The 20,840-nt window shown below is 28.5% G+C and overlaps 3 protein-coding genes across 6 annotated transcripts; all 3 read right to left on the bottom strand.

Moving 5' to 3' along the window:
* Positions 1-549: 549 nt before the first annotated feature.
* Positions 550-6,295, bottom strand: LOC123275156 (short neuropeptide F-like). Its single transcript, XM_044743088.1, has 4 exons — positions 6,141-6,295; positions 3,362-3,462; positions 1,680-1,870; positions 550-707 (listed from the first exon to the last, which is right to left on the bottom strand). The coding sequence occupies exons 2-4, from the start codon at positions 3,441-3,443 to the stop codon at positions 654-656; spliced, it is 327 nt and encodes a 108-aa protein (XP_044599023.1). The 5' UTR covers positions 3,444-3,462; positions 6,141-6,295; the 3' UTR covers positions 550-653.
* LOC123275151 (pyruvate kinase PKM-like) lies at positions 6,140-13,329 on the bottom strand. Its single transcript, XM_044743082.1, has 9 exons — positions 13,290-13,329; positions 13,031-13,172; positions 12,703-12,938; positions 12,438-12,615; positions 11,353-11,750; positions 10,821-11,057; positions 9,954-10,176; positions 8,658-8,912; positions 6,140-6,955 (listed from the first exon to the last, which is right to left on the bottom strand). The coding sequence occupies exons 1-8, from the start codon at positions 13,323-13,325 to the stop codon at positions 8,695-8,697; spliced, it is 1,668 nt and encodes a 555-aa protein (XP_044599017.1). The 5' UTR covers positions 13,326-13,329; the 3' UTR covers positions 6,140-6,955; positions 8,658-8,694.
* A 518-nt stretch (positions 13,330-13,847) lies between these two features.
* On the bottom strand, positions 13,848-20,105 carry LOC123275152 (pyruvate kinase-like). Of its 4 annotated transcripts, none has more exons than XM_044743083.1 (8): positions 19,868-20,093; positions 17,761-17,796; positions 16,537-16,881; positions 16,278-16,464; positions 15,695-16,216; positions 15,102-15,440; positions 14,246-14,402; positions 13,848-13,982 (listed from the first exon to the last, which is right to left on the bottom strand). In XM_044743083.1, exons 2-8 carry the CDS (start codon positions 17,785-17,787, stop codon positions 13,970-13,972), a joined length of 1,590 nt encoding a protein of 529 aa, XP_044599018.1. In that variant the 5' UTR covers positions 17,788-17,796; positions 19,868-20,093; the 3' UTR covers positions 13,848-13,969. The 4 variants fall into 4 exon arrangements, 1 of the variants encoding a protein (XP_044599018.1); XR_006511640.1 differs by having other exon boundaries at positions 14,097-14,402; positions 19,868-20,095; XR_006511641.1 differs by lacking the exon at positions 19,868-20,093 and adding an exon at positions 18,948-19,102 and having other exon boundaries at positions 14,097-14,402.
* Positions 20,106-20,840: the final 735 nt, after the last annotated feature.

The raw sequence follows: 20,840 nt of genomic DNA, 5'->3' as shown, positions 1-20,840 counted from the left end.
CATATTATATTTATATTTAATATTTAAGAGGCTTCATAGGTAAGTATAAGTATAAATATTTATTATGATGCAGAATGATCAAAATATTTGGCACATTTATTAATTAATAAATCATATTAATTATAGTATTTTATTTTTAATCAGTTTAATACTTAAATTAATAAATAAACAAATAATATTAGCTAAAGAGCTTTGTAAAAAATATTTCTACAATTGATTAATTATAATATATTTATATTTATATTGACATGTAATTATAATAAGTATATATATATATATATATATTTGTATATTTCTGTGTGTTTAACATATATATATATGAGAGAGCACGAGAGACAGAGACACAGATAGAGCCAATAACTAACGACACTCTGCCATTTTTTACACTTATATGTTTTTTTTTTACAATTTTTTCAAAGTATAGTTATAAATTTTTTAAAAATTCAGGACATAATTATAAAAAATAAAATAAAAGCGCGGAAAAAGATAAAATATATAGTAAGATTGAAAATGGGATTATAATATTTTTAAGATAATATACTTATTATTTGAATTTTAGCATAAATTTTAATATTATTAATTATATTGAAAGAAAAGCCTTTATTCAGGTATGAAAATTATTTCATATTTAATACGCAATGTAGCCAGTAGTCTCAATTGTCCTCAAAAGATGCTGGGTTTGATGCCGATCTCGTTAATAGATTTCCCTGTAAATAAATTCAATTTACTTTTTATTTAATATAATCTGCCGGAAATTGCTAATAGACAGATAATTTGACAACCGACGAGTCAATTAAATTTTAGTCATCTGAATTTTAATTTTACTTTACATTATTTTGTCAAACTAGTCACGTTATTTAAAAAAAATTTTATTCCAAAAAGTTTTTAATGTTACGGACACTAAAGTTAGCAGACGTCTAAAAATTTTTGATTTTTTTTATTAATTAAATTACAACTAAAAAGATATTTATAAAAAATTGCACTTATAGTTTTTTACATGTGGAATTTTTTTTTTTAATTGTTTAATTTAAATTTTTTCAATAAAGAATTTGTAAAAATTTTGAAATGTCGGCTAACTTTATTTTCATTTTAATGTTATGAAAATAAAGTTAGCCGACATCTAAAAATTTTTAGAATTTTTTTTATTAAAAAAATTATTACAAAAAAATTCATTTTTAAAAAACTTTAAAAACTACAAGTGAAATTTAAAAAAAATATTATTTAGTTCTAATTTAAAAATTAAAAAAAAAATTAACAATGTCGGCTAACTTTAGTATTATTTTAATGTTACGGAAATTTAATTTATGCAAATAACTTTTAAGAATCTTGAGTTTACAATAGACGAATTAGAGAACAGTAAACACTTCCGTATCTCCAGTAAATTGTAACAAATTCATTCATTAATTTATCAGAGTGTAAAAAAAGGGAAGCATTCTCCCGAGATTAATTCTAGAAGATAAAAAAAGCTTTCTTGGCAGGTCTTTTCCTCCAGTCTTGTTGAATTTACTTGCAAAAAATTACAGTCTATGTATACACAGATAAATTTCCCGGGCATTAACGTTGACCTATGTCTTTTAAATCGTTTGAAAGAAAAAAAAACTGAGATTATTTGGCTTTCAGGCTATTGCGTAATAAAGTACATGCAGAAGGACAAATGTGACGACAGGGAGATAATTTACCTTGGGTATCATTGGATCAGAACGACCAAACCGAAGACGCAGGGATGGTGACCGCTGTGATTTTCGTATCATCAGATGTTCGTACGGTGAATCAAGAGACATTGATGATCTCAACCCTTCCAGGGAATTGCGTCGCAACAAGTACCTGTAGAATTCCTTCAGATTTTCGATATTGCGGTCCGCATTTTCTTCTAAAAAAATTATTATCATTTTATACTTTAGAGGATTATCGATTGCGGGTGAGTTTAATTTCAGAATAAAGGCAAAAGGTCATAAACTAAAATATTGAATTATGTTATCAAAGTTATTAATTTTTTTTTTCTTTAGTTACTTTAATTAAATTGTCACTGATAAAATAAAATAATATATTTATATAACGTAGACTTTTAATAGCTTTCTGAAGATACTTTGTTATGGGTAATATAAGAATATTTTTACGACAATATTATGATCACTCGGGAAAGTATATATAAAAAAAATGATATTAGGCTCTTAATCTTGGAAATATTGCAAGAGACAAAATATTTATTACTCATTAATGTCGCCACAATTTTTTATTATTTATTAATTTATTATTATTGGCTCTTTGGCAAAATGTCAGAGTTTATGATTATTAATAAGTAATAAATAATTAAAACTTAAATAGAGTTTTAAAAGTTTGAATACAATAGATAGATAGATGTTATAATTTGTATCAGTGAACGTCAGTGATAGCTATTTGGTTGTCGATAATCGATTAAATTAAAAAAGTTTCTCAACTCCCATGCGGCTTTTTCGCTCTCAGTTTCTCGGTTGAATCGAGAAAAAAAAAAAAAAAAAAAAAAAAAGAAAAAAAATCTCACATAACAGTTCTAGTGTCCAACACTTCCCAGCGACGGTAAATGTAATGTGCCAAGAAATCTATCGCCTTTCGGCCGCTTGACTAAGGTTCATAGTAATGAAAAAATAATGAGTAGAAAAAATCCGTTGAGTTTAACTTTTACGCAATAGATTCTCCTATTATCCTTTATTTATAACACTCTATTTCAATTACATACGATCTTTGCAATATATTTTTTATAAACACTCACCTATTGTATCCACTCTGTATTATTCTCTATTATTTCGGCGATCATTGATAAGATAAAATTAATTAAAATGATAAAATTCATTATCCCGGATGTCGTTAAAGGTTGTGACATTATTACATTCAATATAATATTTATTTTTTTATTTACAATTCAGTCAGCTGTTAAAAGTAATGGCAATTATATTAAATACCAATGTTTTATCAGAAAAAATAAATTAATAAAACCCTTCAATTAAAACTTTTCGCCAATTTTACTGTATTAATTTTTTTATAAATATTTAATTAAAATTAAAGTTTATAATTAATACTGCAATTATTTTTGTGACTTTAACTTTTCGCTATTTATAAGAGTAACAATAGGAATTAATTATTAATTTCCTGGATTAAATACAACAACATGTATTTACAAAAATAAATCCAGGAAGAAAGTTTTACGCGGATAAAAATAAAATCCGGAAATTAAAGAGGTATCATATTAATATATTTAACACACAATACGTGTTGTAGGTTGTAAGAGTTTGATATTTTTTTATCTCTAAATTTTTTTTTGTTAAACTTTTAGCAATAGTAGCGAGACAAGAGAAATTTTGAATTAATAATGAATGAGCTTTACCTCCGTAATCCAGGTAGTTTTCTGCAGCAAGTGCAGCCCCCAGGATGAAAAACAAGACAATAGCGCATCTGTAACTCCTCATTATGCTCCCTTTGTTATACCTGAAACCACAGCAAAATTTTTGTTTTAAGCTTTTAATTAATTTATTATACATTAGTTGTTTTACATTTCCGTTAACATACGGTTTTTTTATTTATTTTTTTAAATAATAATCCAGGAAAACAAAAATTATGACGACATTCAAATAGCATGTCGGATATAGAGTTGAATAAATATATCGTATCTGTGAATAAAAGTATTGAACAATGCCTTTAAATTTTCCTACGTCAGGTTAAACTTGCGCTGAGCTTCAATGGAAATAAAATATAATATAATACAATAAAAATACTTGCTCAATGAAGAAACTGTACGAATGTTTATTATTTAAAAAAAAAAATACTTAATTTCTTCTTTACACTTTTGTAACTTTATTGAATAATTTAAAAGTATAAAAACATTATTTTTATTTAACTATAAATAGAACACTATTAATATAATATGTTAATATTTATGACATGCATTTTTTTAGATTGAATTGTGGAAAAATTTTCACACGTCATTTGCTCCCTATTGAGGCAAAATAAAAGTCATGTGAATTTATTTTTTTTATTCTCAGAATTGAAAGGAACTAGATGAAAAGATTGATTAAAAATTAAACAAGAGTTTAATTAAGAATGCTAATTTAATGTAAGTTTTATGAAATTTATTAAAAAGAAGAAGAAGAAAGAAAAGATAGAAAATATATTAATACATAATAATATAAAGTGATTGTACTTGGAAATTCTTGAAGCGAGTAAAATAATTACAAAAGTTTTAATTTAGTCGCATTTTTAAATAAGTAAATATAGAAATTGCTAATTCTCCGTCGGAAGATTTAAAAAAAATTCTTGACATGGAATAATAAAAAAGTGTCAGAGAGATAGTAATTACGCCAAGAGCTTTCTGTATAAAAAATGTATCCATTATGCTAACGAAAATAATTAAATTATTAATGTATATGCTATACTATTGACATGGTTTTATTATTCAGCGATTGTACTAGCGTATGAAAAGAAAATCAAAATGAGATTTATTTTGATCTATAAAGTAGTATCGAGATTAGATACGCTAGAGGGTAAAAAGAAATTACAAAATAGAGAAAAATGATTACGAGATTAAAATTAATCCAACGTCGACTAACAACCCCATGGTCACTTTTTGTGCTAACAATGTACCTTTTGCTGTTTTTATTTTTGTAATTACCATTTAAATAGTCGGTGTTCACGTCACTCGCGTTTACAGAACTAAAACCAACAAAAAATCTACGGCAAACTTGACTTGAATAATTCAACGGGCAATAAATTAATCTCGTTTAATAAAATGTTTCCGGTAACATACGATAAATCTACTAAATATAATATTGATATTTTTAAATGTTTTTAAATTATTCATTTAATAAACAAATATTTCTCTAAATTTTCAATCATCTGGATTATATTTTAATTATTCTCTTTAAATTATCAATATTATTTTATGACCATACTATCAACAATAATAATATACTGTTTAATTTATTTATTGAATCAATAAAATTTATTTAATACCATAATTTGACATTCAGCAAATATAAATTAATGCTCAATTGCTACTGAAAATATTTTTTAAAGACCAATACAGATTAAACTGTGATATAAAGTAGAAATAGTACGCGAATGGTCAGACCGTAGGATAATTAGTGGTTGAGATTAATGTGATTTATTTTTAAACTTTCAGAAAAAAACTATCTTATTTAAATAATAATTTTGGTAAAATTATCGCACGTTTTTCCAATAAAGATTTATCTGATAAATTATTAACACACATGTTTTTAGATATAATATGAGCGTATAAAGTTTAGACCATTAAATCCAATACGATTTGGTGAATTTGATCATACAATAATTACAGTACAAGCGGCGTATTATAGATTGAACAAATATAGAGGTATCAATTTCTTGGTTTAATCTAGAATAATAAACGAAAATTATTGTTGATATGAATAGTAAAATTTACGACTGGTGGTTTAAAATCTACATATTGATGAAAAACAAGATATATAAAAGTATGAATAAAGGATGTCATAATAAAGTATAAAATTTGTGAATTTGTGTGTTAACGTATGATTATAGAAAAGAAAAAAGAAAGAGAGTAACCTCATCTATTCCGTATATGTATCTGTTGGTGTGCTCCACCTGTGGGAGCTCGTAATTTGCTTGGTGAAGCGTGTGCTCCAATATCCACGAGCCCTCTAAAAGTTGGGGATAGGAGTAAAGTATTTTTTACCTTTTGTGCTCGCTTGCCCGTACATTCCGTCGATTATACGTGTTTACGTGCGAGCTTCTCTGGTATATGAGACCAACTTGCACGCGACTATCTAAGTATATTACCTATCCCGGTATAACGCGTTTGACGCCACTAAAAATATTACAAAAGAATAGTATTACTAATAAAATGAAACTCTAGTCTGTAGTTTTTATCACAAAAGACTCAAAGCGAAATCACTTTTTATATTCTATCTTCCTGCTTCGCTGGAATTCGATTTTATTCACCACGAAGGTTAATTTCCTTTGTACTAAAAAAATATCTTTCTTCATCACGGCAATTAATTACTATTGACATTTTAAAAAATAATTTTTAATTCAAATTTTTATTTTAAGTAAAAAAATGTTTTTATAAAATAAAAAAAGGTTTGACTAATAAAAAGTTATTTTGGGTTACTCACCGGAAAAAAAGGTTTAGCAGCCCGGAAACCAGAGGATTCACTTAGTCAGTCTTCCTGTTGGATTAGCACAAAAAAGATACTAGTTGCGGTAGTATCAGATAATACAACCCCTGAGTAATTTTCAACGACGGTAAAGTTAGCGCAAGAGTGACGAAACTCTGCCGGGCGCTTTGTATATATATCAGCCAAGGGTGGACGACAGGTGGGTGAATCTGGAGAGGGTAAAAGGGCGGGAAAAGTTTCCGAGCAAGTAAGCGCGCAAGCTCGCTGTCTATCGCGACAATTTACCCTATACCTTGCTTTTCTCTTTCTTCTTTTTTAGTTATATGTATGTCTACTCATCCCTCGATGTGGTCTACATTATTTACGACCTGCTATCTTCATTAAGGAATCTTTCAAGAGCTACACTGTCAAGATGAACGAGTCTTTGCCAAGATTTTACCTTAACGAGGAACATTACGAACAGCAGGGCTGCTGAATATATGGATGTCTTTTAATTTCCTTCAATCTCCTGATTCAAATGACAGCACCAGCATACGTCATATTTTACCAATTTACTTTTTTTTTCCCAACTTTCCATTCCTTCACAGTTTCTTCTTCTTCTTCTTCTTCTTCTTCCTCTTCTTTTTTTTTTTTACCCACGTGGCTACATATAATCCTACGTGACTTGTTCATTTTCGTTCTCTTGTACTCGTATTTTCCTTATTTTTTTATTTCTTCTCGTGTAAAACTTTTTTTTTAACATTTGCACGACCACACTCTAAATAAATTCCGTGGACGTAATACGAGAAATATACAAGTCCTGGCGTTGAAACCTAAAACACATTCTCTGATTAAAATTTATCTACATTTTCATTTTTACCAGGAAAAAAAATGCTTATTTTTTTAGAATTAATTTTTTTTTTTTTTTTTTTTTTTTTTTTTTTTTTTTTCAGACGCCTACGATTGACATCGTAGGTGTGGCAATAAGACATATTACTTCCGTAAGTACTCCAAAATATATACATTAAAAGTAACTTCAATGAATGTTAATGATAATGAAAAGGTGATTATAAAATAAAAAAATATTATTTAATCCACTCTTTGGTTATTACAATAAATGAGATCATTATTATGGAGCTAGAGTGGGTATAGGATCAAAGTTTCCAAAGATAATTAACGTTGAGCTAGTCAGAAAATTTTCTAACTCTTTACAACTATATCTATCTCGTCGTGAAATATTATCCGTAATCTAGTAATTAATATGCGTAAAATATTCATTTTATTAAAATTATTGATCAGTGCATTGGAACTTTTTAAAAAAATATTTGCATTTTTATTAATTAAATTAAATTAAACAAAAAGTAATAATATAATAGGTTGGGGAAACGTCAAAAGAGCAAAAGACAGTTAAGTAGCAATATTGAGACTACTAAAACACGGGTTCTTGAGCTTGTCTACCCTTGACAACTGACATACCGTTTACATGACAGTATACATGTGACGATGTGACAAGTACTGCTAATGTCTAAATAAACACATGAAATTATTGTCTTTCTTTAACGCTACGAGGGTAAAAAATATCTAGCATATATTTACACATCTTTATATAGAAAGATCATTTTAATAAATAAATTATTTTTTTTTTTAGAATAACTATTATTTATCATATAATTAATTTTATAATAGAATAAAAATACCATCTATTATATCTATTACATCCGAGTATTTAGGGAGATGATGAAAAGTAAACTACGACCCTCAGATTTATTCACGGTCCATCGAATATACGAATATTCACCGGAATACGCCGCTGAGTATCATCGTGAATAATTTTTTTTTCTTCTTCCTTCCTCGTTTATTATTACAGTACGATCTAATTTATAGAAATGAAACGGTTGACTGGTTGAAGAAGTTTGTTATCTTTTTTTTCACTGATACAGAAACTCTAACAATTAATCAAAAAGAAAAATGAAGACTCATTATTCTTTAACTAACAAATGATACGAATTTTCGATCTCTCTATTGTTGTTAAACAGCTTGACCTCGTCATTGGTATGTAAGCTTTTATCAATTGTTGAGTGACCAATAGTATCTAATCAGTAATCAGTTTCCATCGGTATTGATTTATTATATACCCTGTTTTCAATGGGATAAAGAAGACGTGGGCCATACACACACACACGATCTCTGTTTTTTTTTTTTTTACTTTTTTACAAAAGAATTTTCAACGTCCTCGACAATGAATTGCTATTTTTAATTTCCAATAGAAAAGATTCCCCTTAGCTTAGAAATAAAAGATAAATTTTGATAAAATAAAAAATTAGTGACGTATTTAAATGATTTAAAACATCTGTCAACTTTGTTCACGCTTAGTGAATATTTGTTCTCTGCTTCATAAATTGTAACGCGTAACTCTAGAGATAACAATTTTATATCTCATCGTCAACATCGTTGGATCAATTGATTAATAACCTCTTGATTGTTTTCAGATAAAAATGAGCCATTGTTTAATTTATAATTATAATAAATAATTACCTCCATTTGTTACTTATTATTAGAGTAACATATGACGTCACCAAGCTTCCTCAAAATCATCACCGATGCTCGTAATTGATGGCAGTGAAACATAGACTACACGAATGGAATTAGTAAATCCTTGATCGTGAGTACGCCATCCCCCTACAACCACCACTGGATCGCCCACTTTAACAAAACTTGACTGACGAAGGTAATTCATACCGCATTTAACTCTCGCCTCAATGTCATCACTCCAATTTGAATTTGCTTCACCTGTATTTACATAAAACAGTCAAATGATTAATACAAATATCTTACCCATTATATATTTAATATTTTTACCAAACAAACAAACAAATTACAATATAATATCTTGTCAATTGTTATTATTTACGTTTGCAAAGATCGATTATACCACACGTAAAACAGTAAACTGTATAATAAATAACAGTCGATTTATAATAATAGTAATGATCAACTGCTAAAAATTACCATTTCAAACAGTAAAATCGTGATTTTACTATTCACTATATAATATTTACCATTTAAACGTTACAATTTACTCTTTACACGAAAGAAAATACTATTTCAAACAGTAATATTCGCTATGTAAATGTCTAAAATGTTTAAGTATAATAATTAACAATTCAGACTTTGATATTTATCATTTCGTACCTAAAAAATGATCTTATGATCTGTAAAAAGTATAAAATAAAGTTAGTAAATTTCTAATACAAGCAACGTCAATATTTACAAAAAAAAAAATGGTAAATTTTGAACGCAACGGTTAAAATCAAACTGTAATTATTGACTTGCTTGGACTGGTAAAATAATTTTAAAAGTATAATTTTTACTGTTTGAAATTTTGAATTCTCCCAGAGTGAGACCCCCTTCTATTACATCTGAGTTTCCCTTCTCCTCATAATATGGACTATATATTGAAATGGCAATTTGAAAAAGTCGTTATTTACTACAGTGACAGCTACTAATCACTTACTTTGGATATTAAATTATAAATTGTGGCTTTTATACTTTCTACATTAATTAAGTTCTGTAATATTAATATTTTTGCCACCCCGATGTCCGCTTTACTGTTTGAAACTATAAAAATTAACCAAAATCCGAGTGAATATTACAGTTTACTTTTTTCCGTGCATGATCAATTACAAAAATTATATTGTACTTATAAATATCATCCCTCTTTTTGGTGTCTAGTTTCAACATCATCCTCGTGATGCAAGTACTGACAGTATAACGTCAGTATATTGATAAAATTAATAAGTAATAATAATAATTGTTATTTGATAGTCTTACAGGTGTAGTGAATAGAGTGAATGGCAAAATAAATTTTCAGGCATTGAGAAACAATTCGATGCCGCGTTACAGCAACTACAGGACACCGTGGTCGATAAATAGACAGAAGAATTGCAGCTCTCCCGGTAGTTGTGGTAACAATAATTCCCGATGTATTTAGCTTCATTGACAGCTCCACTGCGGCAATAACAACCCCGTGGGTTGAGTCAGTTGGGATTGTAATCTACGACAATTAAATCAAATAAATAAAAATTTATTTATAGAAATTTTATTAATAACTTTTTTAAAATTGGATAAATAATAAATAAATAAATAAATAAATAACTAAAGACAGACGAGCGTTATTACTTGACAGATAGAGAAGTTTAAAATGAATTACCACGAGTCCTGTTGACATACAAGCTAATGGATTAAGCTCATATGTCTAATGATCGATTGTTAAATATATCTTACTATCATTTTTCAGCCAACATATTATTTGTTCAAAGTGACGTATATTTATTTAATAATAAATACTTGCTCTTTTTCACAACGTCATCAATGAATAATTAAATAACAAACTCTCCTATATTATATATTATTACTATTGTTATTATTATTATTATTATTATGTAATAAATAACATTTCAGTTATATAACAAATCTAAAATGGAAAATGATAAGTTGGATATCTAATGACAAGCTCTACACTCGGAAAATATTTTTCCATTTCCTCGTTGGCATTCTTTTGATCTGTGACATTCATTTCACTCAAAGTTTTACTTTAATCATCCTTTTTATTTACTTAGAGTCGTTATTTAATTTTTTTTTGACTTGCCCAAGTACAAGATGTCATCATAAAAAATATATAATAAAGATATTGAGTACCTTGTAACTGAGCTCGTGAAAAATTTGTCTTTGCCATCTCGCGGATTCCGCCTCTCGGCATACAAGGTCGACGTCCTCGATAACTTTTACAAGTTCATTCATATCAACAACAGAACCGGTGGCTAAAAAAATACCGTCAACACCCTCGAGAATTGCATTTGCCAGAAGGTCGAGGTCCAGTTTCACTCTACCGTCGGTTGTTGACACGCGATGGGTTAATATTGCCGGCTTACCAACCTGTTACCAAATATAAATACAAGCACACATCCACATTAGTTATTAATAAAATTATCGTTTATATTTATGGCTAGATCTTTCAGGATATCTACAAATCTACATATAAATAAAAATGTAAATATTAATCATGCTTTTCATTTAATTTGAGCTTTGTTATACAGCATAAAACAGATATGACCTGCTTTCTGTCTTTTCTCCTCTGGGACACAATTATGTTAATTAATCTCGTTAATTATTTTATTAACACAGCATAATAAATAAAATATTTATTATTGTTATTATTATTATAACTTACTCGAACACACTTGGCAATCATTGATTTTTGGGCTAGGAATATTTTCTCGGATCCAATGTCCACTTGAAGACCCTCTCTGTCAATCACCACGCCGTCAGCCACTCGTAGAATGTCGTCAAAATTATCAACACCCTGAGACGAAGATATTTTAGCGAGCGTACAAATTTGATGAGTAGTGCTCGACTCTTCAATGCGCTTCTTCACAGCAGAAATCGTTTTACTGGTTCGCACGTGCGAGATTATTAAAAAATGACACTCGAGTTCAAGTGCAAGGTCAATGTCTGCATCGTCTTTCTCAGATATTCCTGGTAATTCCAGTGATGTGTCAATCGCCTGAATTATTTTGTTCCCTGATAATCTTCCCGTATTCATCACTTTACACTTAATGTAATCTTCACCTGTATTTATATTAAGTATAAAAAAATATTAATTATCGATTGTTAAAATACTGTAAGTTAGCAGACGTCTAAAAATTTTTGATTTTTTTTATTAATTAAATTACAACTAAAAAGATAATTTTTAAAAATTGCACTTATAGTTTTTCAAGTTTTTTAAATGTGAAATTTTTTTTTTAATTGTTTAATTGAAATTTTTTCAATAAAAAATTTCTAAAAGTTGTAAAATGTCGGTTAACTATGAAAATTAAGTTAATTAAAAAAATTTTTTTTATTGAAAAAATGACTACAAAAAAAAAAAAAAAAAAAAAGAAAAAAAAATTGTCATTTGTTAAAAACTTGACAAACTGTAAGTGCAATTTTTAAAAAATATTTTTTTGTTCTAATTTAATTATTAAAAAAAAAAATCAAAAAATTAAAAACGTCAGCTAACTTTAGTATCATCGGTTAACTTCATTTTCATAAAATACATAATAATAAAGTTAGTCGACATTTTTAATTTTTTGATTTTTTTTTTAGTCATTAAATTAGAAGAAAAAAAAAATTTTTTTAAAATTGCACTTACATTTTTTCAAGTTTTTTACGAATGAAATTTTTTTTTCTTGTTTTTTTGTGATAATTTTTTTAATAAAAAAAATTCTAAAAATTTTTAAATATCGGCTAATTTAATTTTCATATAAAATACTTGACCTGTTTGGTCGACGCTTAAAGAAACAGCTCCGCGATCTAAAATAATTCTGTGACCAACTTGTGACGCTCTTGGTAATTCTGGGCAAGATGTCCAGAGGCTTAAAGATTTTCCACTAGGTTTAGTTTTACTGTCGGCTAATAGACTTACGTCACTGCCCTTTACAAGTTTAGTGTTACCCTAAATTAATGGCATTAGATAAATTATTTAATTATTTTAGGGAGAATAAGCATCAAATTAACGATTAACAATTAAACAGAGAGTTACGGTTGAATTGGAGGTATCTTTAAATATTTTAGCTCGTATTTCAGGCCCACGTAGATCAAGAGCCACTGATGGAGGATTAAAGGTTTCCAGTTGAGTACTTAGTTGTTCAGAGGCTTCCAGTAAATTGTTAACCGCTTTCCGATGCCAATTTTCATCGCCGTGAGACACGTTTAATCGTACTATGTCTACATTATTGATTACTTTCGCAATATTCTCAATTTGTACATTATTATCGCCTGAAATAATTTTGGTCAGATAAACACAATAAATGGATTGTTTAAACAATTGAAATAACACGATAATAGTTTAGCGGTGGGTTTATAAATACTGAGAGTGATGATGATTCTGGTGAGTCGTGCGGGTGAGGGCTTGCAGTTGATATTCAATTTAATTTCATGATCGATTCGAGTACATTGATATGCAGCATCCAATTGACGCTCCGGTACAACTTGCGACTCTAATTTCATTATCTGTTTAATTTAAATATTTCTCTGTATGCTAATTACGTCATTATTGTTTTATAAATAAAGTTTATTTTTTTTAAATATTTTTAATTAATTAAAAGTTATTTATTTTTTATGTCTTACCGATTGCTTCTTTAGATTTGAAGTAATTTTTGACATTTTGGAGTTTTACAATTTTTTTATTTATAATTTTATTAAACTATCAAATTTATAATTTTTAAGTAATTTAGTTAAAAATATATATCCAATTAAAATATCATTTTGACAGGTCAAAATTTATTAAAATAAATTGAACTTAGTTATAAATGCATTTGTCCTTTTTTTTTTTTTAAATATTGTAACGCCATCTTTGATCCAATTAATGCAATTTTTAAATTTACCGATTGATATTAACTTAATGATTTAAGTATTTAATATAAATAATTATATTTTATAAGTAGAAAAAAAAAAAAAAAAAATTGTCTTTTAGGTAATTTTAAAATAAAATACATAAATTTATTAGTGATTCATAATTTATTGATATTCATCATTAAAACACTATACAATGTTTATTAAATTGTTACAACTTCGTGCACTGCTTTGATAAACACTATTTCAACAGTAAAATAATACTGGTCTAAGAACAGCAATTAAATATGATAAAAATTTCTTCTTTTAATGCAATTTTATTACATACTTTTGAATAATTAAATAAAATAATTGATAATCAGAAAGTTAATTTGAATTGGCAGATCATAAATTATTTTCTATGTTATTTTTTCTCTTTAAGTGTTCTCTTCTTGACTCATCATCTTCTTTTCTCCTCAATCAACGTTACTGCAAATAAAAATAATCTGTTAAACTATTTATTTAATAAAAAATAATTAATAGAATATATGGAAAATTATAAGTGGTTTACTAAAAAGTAAGAATAAGAATAATAGGAATTACATGCGGTTAAACTTAGTATACGACAGAGTTGTTAGTAAGATACGTTGCTGGATCATGCACTAAATAACTAGTAAAGGTTTTCATAGGAGTCATCATCGCTGACGATTGGACTTGGAGTATGGTCAAAAGCTAAATCCTCATCTACGTACACAATACGAAGTGTATTTGTGTAACCGGAGCCTTGTTGCCATCCAGTTACTACAATAACGGTGTCACCGGTCTTCAGGAATCCACGGCTTTTTCCAAAGGTCATACCGTACTGGACGCGAACGTCAACGTCCTTCAACCAATCAGCCACAGGTGCTTCTAAAATTTTAATTATTCGTTAATACGTATTATATAATATATTTATTCATTTCTTATTATAAAAATTTTAATTTATTTTATTTATTTATTGAAGACATTCGGCCCTAGAACTGACGTTCCTTAAGGGCCGTAGAAATTTAATAGTATTACATAGTGAGTAAGTACTCTTTGAATACAAAATTAGAAAGTATTTTGAATAAAATTTAAATCATATAAGTAAATAAACAATTATTATTATTATTATTATTATTATTATTATTATTATTATTATTATTATTATTATTATTATTATTATTATTATTATTATTATTATTACTATTGACTCTCTAGTTTAAATGTCTTTATCAAAAATTAATTGACTTTTGTAATTTATATAATTTATGCATTGTTCCATTTAGTGCTACACATCATACTGCTAGATAAATAACTGTAATTACTAAAATATTCAAATTATTAAATGTTCAAATTCATATTTTTTCTTTTCTTTTGTTTTATGAACTAAAGTCATTAGATAGTAATTTGGATAGACTTTGCTTTGAGACAACGTTACTTTTCTTATTCTTACTGTATCATCATCATATCCATTACTGTTTAACTACTTTTATTATTACTATGTATTCATTTCTATGTAAGGCTCTTAGGGAGCTAAGGCTTCAGGGTCTAAAATTTTGATGAATAAATAAATAAAATAATAAATACCAGTGTGAAGAAGAGGCAAAATTCCACGGTACAAATGAGCTTGTCGTGCGACTTGATGGTACCTAGTGACGGCAATTATTGGGCACCGTGGTCGGTACTTGGAGATGAGATGAGCTGAGCGACCGCTTGTTGTAATTACAATAATTGCAGTAGCCAAACATTTGGCAGAAGCTTCAACTGCGGCGATCGCTACAGCATGGGTAGCGTCAATTGGCGCTACTGCCTTGGATGACAAGTCGGCAAATAACTGATTGTGCCAAATGGCAGACTCTGCTTCTTTGCAGATGTTGGCCATTATGCGAACACACTCCAGAGGATAATCTCCCTTAGCCGTCTCTCCTAAATAGTTTATTTTTTTATGAATTATAAAATTATAAAAATGATTTATATATATTTTCATTATTTCAGGTCTAACTATTACAAATTTTTAAGAACCAAAATCAGGACATAGTAGACGAAATGATTTATGTTTTTCTTTTTATTTATTTCAATTCACGTAAATTGAAATAAATAAAAAGAAAAAAATAAATTATTTGGTCTACTATATCCTGATTTTGGTTCTTACATATATTTTATTATAAAAAAAAAAATACCTGAAAGCATGACACAATCAGCACCATCAAGAATAGCGTTGGCAACATCTGATGTCTCAGCTCGTGTTGCACGTGGTTTCTTGACCATCGACTCCAACATCTGCGTGGCACAGATAACAGGTTTTCCTACCTTGTTGCATCGACTGATCATGCACTTTTGGGCAAGGAAAACTTTCTCCGGGGGAATTTCAATTCCCAAATCACCACGAGCGACCATTATTCCATCGGAAGCCTCTATGATCTCATCCAGATTGTTCATACCCTGCTGATTCTCAATCTTGGAGATGATTTTGATGTTTTTTCCTTTTTCACCCAAAATACCGCGAATTTCAGTCAACGCAGCAGCATTACGAATGAAAGAAGCAAAGATCATGTCTACTTCCTGATCAACACCAAACTGCAAGTCAGCCTTGTCTTTCTCTGATACTGCTGGAAGATCAACAGGCACTCCAGGAAGGTTAACACCCTTACGTGATCCTAGCATTCCACCGTTTTCTACTTTGGTAACGATTCCATCGGCAACTAAATTTAAAAAAATAATTTAATCAACTTGTTTTATAATTTACTTATTAAAAACACTTACCGACTTCAGTGACTATCAAAGAAATGAGACCATCGTCGACAAATACACGGTTGCCGACTTTCAATACCTTTGAGATATTTACGTAGTCAACCCACACGACATCAGCGTTTCCTTTCTCACCGAAAGCTTTGTCTGTGGTAAGTTTGAATGTTTGTCCTTTCTTCAATTCAACTTCTGCTGAGCCACCCTGAAATAAATAATAATAATAAATAATAATTCAAAGAAAATACATGAAAGAATTTTATTTAAAAATACATACGCCTTCAAGGAGACCAGTTCGGATTTCTGGACCCTTAGTATCCAAAGCAATAGCGACTGGAACGTTCATTTTGTTGCGCTCGGACAAATTTTTCTGCGCTTGTCTTACATTTTTAATTGTCTCAGCATGGTACTCGTGGGAACCGTGGGAGAAATTCATTCTCGCAATGTTCATACCGGTCTCAATCATCTTCTCCAGCATCTCAACTGATCGCGAGACTGGTCCGATGGTACATATGATTCCTGAGAGCCGGTAAAAGGGCGCAGGGACACCAATGTCCAGCTTGCAGATGTGGTCCAAATGATTTTCAGAGTTCTGGACTCGTAAGCTAGATTCACCTTCCATCTGTAATTATTTTTTTTTTTTATTAGTTAGTCAGTTTATTGTTTTACCAATACAACTAGACAGTAAAACCAGCAGGACATTACTGAAAATAAAAATAAATAAAGTACCTAAGGAAAATTTGTAGAAAGTACAATAGCAAAAAATCACAATGCAAATAAATATATTAATACAACAGGAGGTCTTGCAACATCAACTACTTGTGAAATAAAATTTTAGTGGTTAAAAAGCATGACCTCGAGTACTGCTAACGAGATAAATGGTTTAAATTATTAAATCATAGTTGATACTTATTACAGCATCTTTCAATTTAATATTTATTGTTTAATAAGTTAATTAAATCTTTTGAGCAGATTAATTAAAGTTGGCGCGTGTCTCAAACATTTTGTAATATTCTTTCATCATAATAAATATAATAAGCTATCGAGAGCAATTAGTGGTGATAAAATTGTGTGTACACTTTAAATTAGTGTATTTATTATCTTAATCAATTTTTATTTACATTAATTTATTATTATTATAATTTAATCAGCCATGCGTCAACTCAAAAAATTATTTTATACAAAAGTGAGATTGTCGATAATTAAATAAACAAAGTTAAAATATTTATAAATTAAAGTGCAGACAAATAGTGAAGGCTAGTGTCGAGGACAACAAAAATAGAATATTAGTTAAAGGTATCTCTAAGGTTATATAAAAAATGGAACAAAGCGCACTACACACAAAAAATTTCTACTTGTTAATTTAAAACTTTAGAAATAAATAAATAAATAAAAGTAAAAGCACTAAGTACGTATTTATTTATTTATTAGATAATTGAGAAAAATATAATAAAAAGAAAAAAAACTGTGATATTATACACTTGAATTTAGACAAGGATACCTTATCATCAGCTGTAATCCAGACCATTTTGACGGGCTGCGAGAATAAAGGGTAAAAATAATAATTTATTAATAAAGTCGGTTGATTTACTTTTGTAAATAAACACAAACAGTGTCGTGAGAATCTAACTGATTGTGAGCAGTGGGCTCGTTGTATTTCAAAGGAAAAATAATTATTATCACAAATATGACTAATGCGGCAACTAAGAAAACGATTAAAGATAACGGACGCGGTTTTATGACACGACGAGCTTATTCGCATTAAGATGACAGTGATAATCGTCTGCAAAATTAAACTGATGAATTTGCACCTAAGCTATGTCATCACACGCCAGCCAGAATGTGTATTAATACTTTTTTTTAGTTAACAAACCTACCGTTGTTATAGCAACAGACTGTTGTGATTGTCATCACATTAAAATATTATTTATAACAAAATTACTAGAAGACATTTCAGTGATTTAATTGATTTTTTGTTTAGAAATTTTATTTTTATTTTGGATATAATTTTTTTATGTAAGTATTATGCGGTAATACCGGCGTCTGCGCGTGTCTATGACATTCAATAATTTATGTTAAAAATATATTGGTGAATTTAAAAAAACATTCTATGCATTGTTTAAATATTGACAAGTAATATTGTAAAACGTGGCGTGATAATGTCTTGTAAAAAATTGAAATTTTATTATGCAAATATTGACAATTATTTATTATCAGCGACGTATAATCTGCAGTGTCAAAAAAATTATAACACTGAAGTTGACAGACATTAGAAATTTTTTTAGAACTTTGTAGCAATTAAATTATTATAAAAAAAAAAATATAATTAAAAAATTCCACATGGTTAAATTAATAAAAATTACAAGTGAAAATTTTTATAAGAATTTTTTTATTGTTAAAAAAATATTTAAAATTAACAGCTGACGGCTAACTTCAGTATTATAAAAATTGCAAAAAAATTAAACATTTATATAGACGATTAGAAGCATCTAGAAAAAAACACAATGGCCACCAAATAAATTTCAATGACAAAGACCGGTGACCGTTACTTTTTTTCTCCGGCTAAGTACTTAATATCATTAATACCTCGAGGAATATTACACCGTTCAAAGTAAATAGATAATGATTGTACGTAGTTTTGATAAAACGAGCTCACTGTCACGTAGACACTTTTTCTAATTTACTTACGATTTTTGATTACCGAACGGATAATTTTATTTAGACGCTAAATTATTTTATTTGCGACTGAAAAATGAGGAAGAGAACTTTTACTTGAATAAATGTACTTATGACTAGTCACTGACTTTTGACAAGTCTAGTTCTCAACTAAGGCAAAAGAGTCTCCAAGTATTTGTGTACGTATTTAGATAATACAACAATTATATTTAAGTCGTAAGAATAATAGTTTTGTCTGTGTTACATGTTACACCTTGATTTTTTTATACAGTTAGGTCGCTAGAAAATAAAAATGGAAGTATGTTCCTGACATGCGCGAATACACGTGCTGGTTTTTCGTACATAAGCTGTGAATACTTTTTTTTATAAACTAAATTTTAACGTAAAAAAAAAATTAATGTGCAAATGAAAATAATCTGGTTTAAAATTCTCAGATTTTAATTAATTTTTATCTTTTAAAAAAATCTTTCAGCTATTTAATAACAATTTTTCGCTAATTATTCTAGAATATTGATTTTAGTTTTTGTTACGTCATTTTAAATAATACTTTTTTATAAAAGGATTTTATTTAATAATAAAGATAGAAGAATTCTTATAAAATATCAATTAAAAATGAATGACCTTGAAACTATCGATTAATTATTACTTTCCGGATGTGCGTAAAAATCGTACGATTACGCAATGATATATCCATGCTTGGTTGTCAAGTTCATATCACAGTGAACTCTATTTTTATACAAGTTCTAAAAGAAATTTTTATCATTATTATTATTATTATTATTATTACAGATATTGTTAATTGAGAGATAACCGGTAGCTTATTTTAAACATTATTAAAAGAGAGATAAAAAAAAAATTAGTACATAAATGCGTTTCAGAGTGATGAAATTATATTAATAGTTTCTGATAGTAATTATAAATAATAAATTTACCTTGATTTACAGAATTGGAGCTAGTGCAAGGAAGTTATTACGTGTTAAACGGTGAATTACTGGATGAATGAACTGCTTGAAACTTGTTCAGTAGGTTCACAAGATTTTTATGAACTAGCCGAGGAGCAGGGATTGACGTTAAACTCGAGGGCGGTGAAGGTCAACTTATAAAACGCACGATAGAACTCAGACGCCCAGACCAGAACACCGGTCAATTCTCTGGCTGTTCTAATGTCCCGATTCGTTTATTAATCGCATTCATAGAAACCATACTACAGTATGACAATGTATACTATCATCAACTTCAACACGCATGCTCGTGGATTTAATCCGCGGCTATTGGGATCCGTGGGAGGGGCGTGGCTTAAAATTTGACCGTCTGGTGGTAGAAAACCTAACTAGCGATTGTAGGATTATAGTATCAGCTGATCCGTTAAAGTACACGTTGATGTGAATAAAAAGTAATTAATTGAGAAATAAAAATGCGTGTGTCTATCCAAGAAATATGTAAATTTGGTTCTTCTACCCCCAATAGTAGAAACTTTATTGGTGGCGAAAATATAATTGATCGTGGTCATATATTAAATTGTGGTATCGTAAATAATAATAGTGAGAGTGATGTTTACCACCTTCTCGCATTTTGTTTACAAACAACAAGTTTAAAAAATGAACCTCACGAAATAAATGGCCAAATTTCAAAAGATGGCAAAATAATTGGTATGGAATGTTCATGTAAAGCTGGATTAGGAGGTACTTGCAAGCATATTGTGGGAGTACTTTTGTTCTGTAACCGATAATTATGACATTTGATTTTTAAGTATTAAAATACGTTCTTTGATGATTATTAAAATAATGACCTTATACATTATTTAAGTAATAATTTTATCTTTTTGCTCTTTCAGAAATGATCTGGAGAGTTTAAAAAATATCACTTGCACAGATAAAAAATGTGTTTGGAGTGCTCCACATAAAT

The sequence above is a fragment of the Cotesia glomerata genome, linkage group LG1 (assembly GCF_020080835.1).
Source record: "Cotesia glomerata isolate CgM1 linkage group LG1, MPM_Cglom_v2.3, whole genome shotgun sequence".
Taxonomy (NCBI): domain Eukaryota; kingdom Metazoa; phylum Arthropoda; class Insecta; order Hymenoptera; family Braconidae; genus Cotesia; species Cotesia glomerata.
This window is presented reverse-complemented; position numbering and strand designations above follow the sequence as displayed.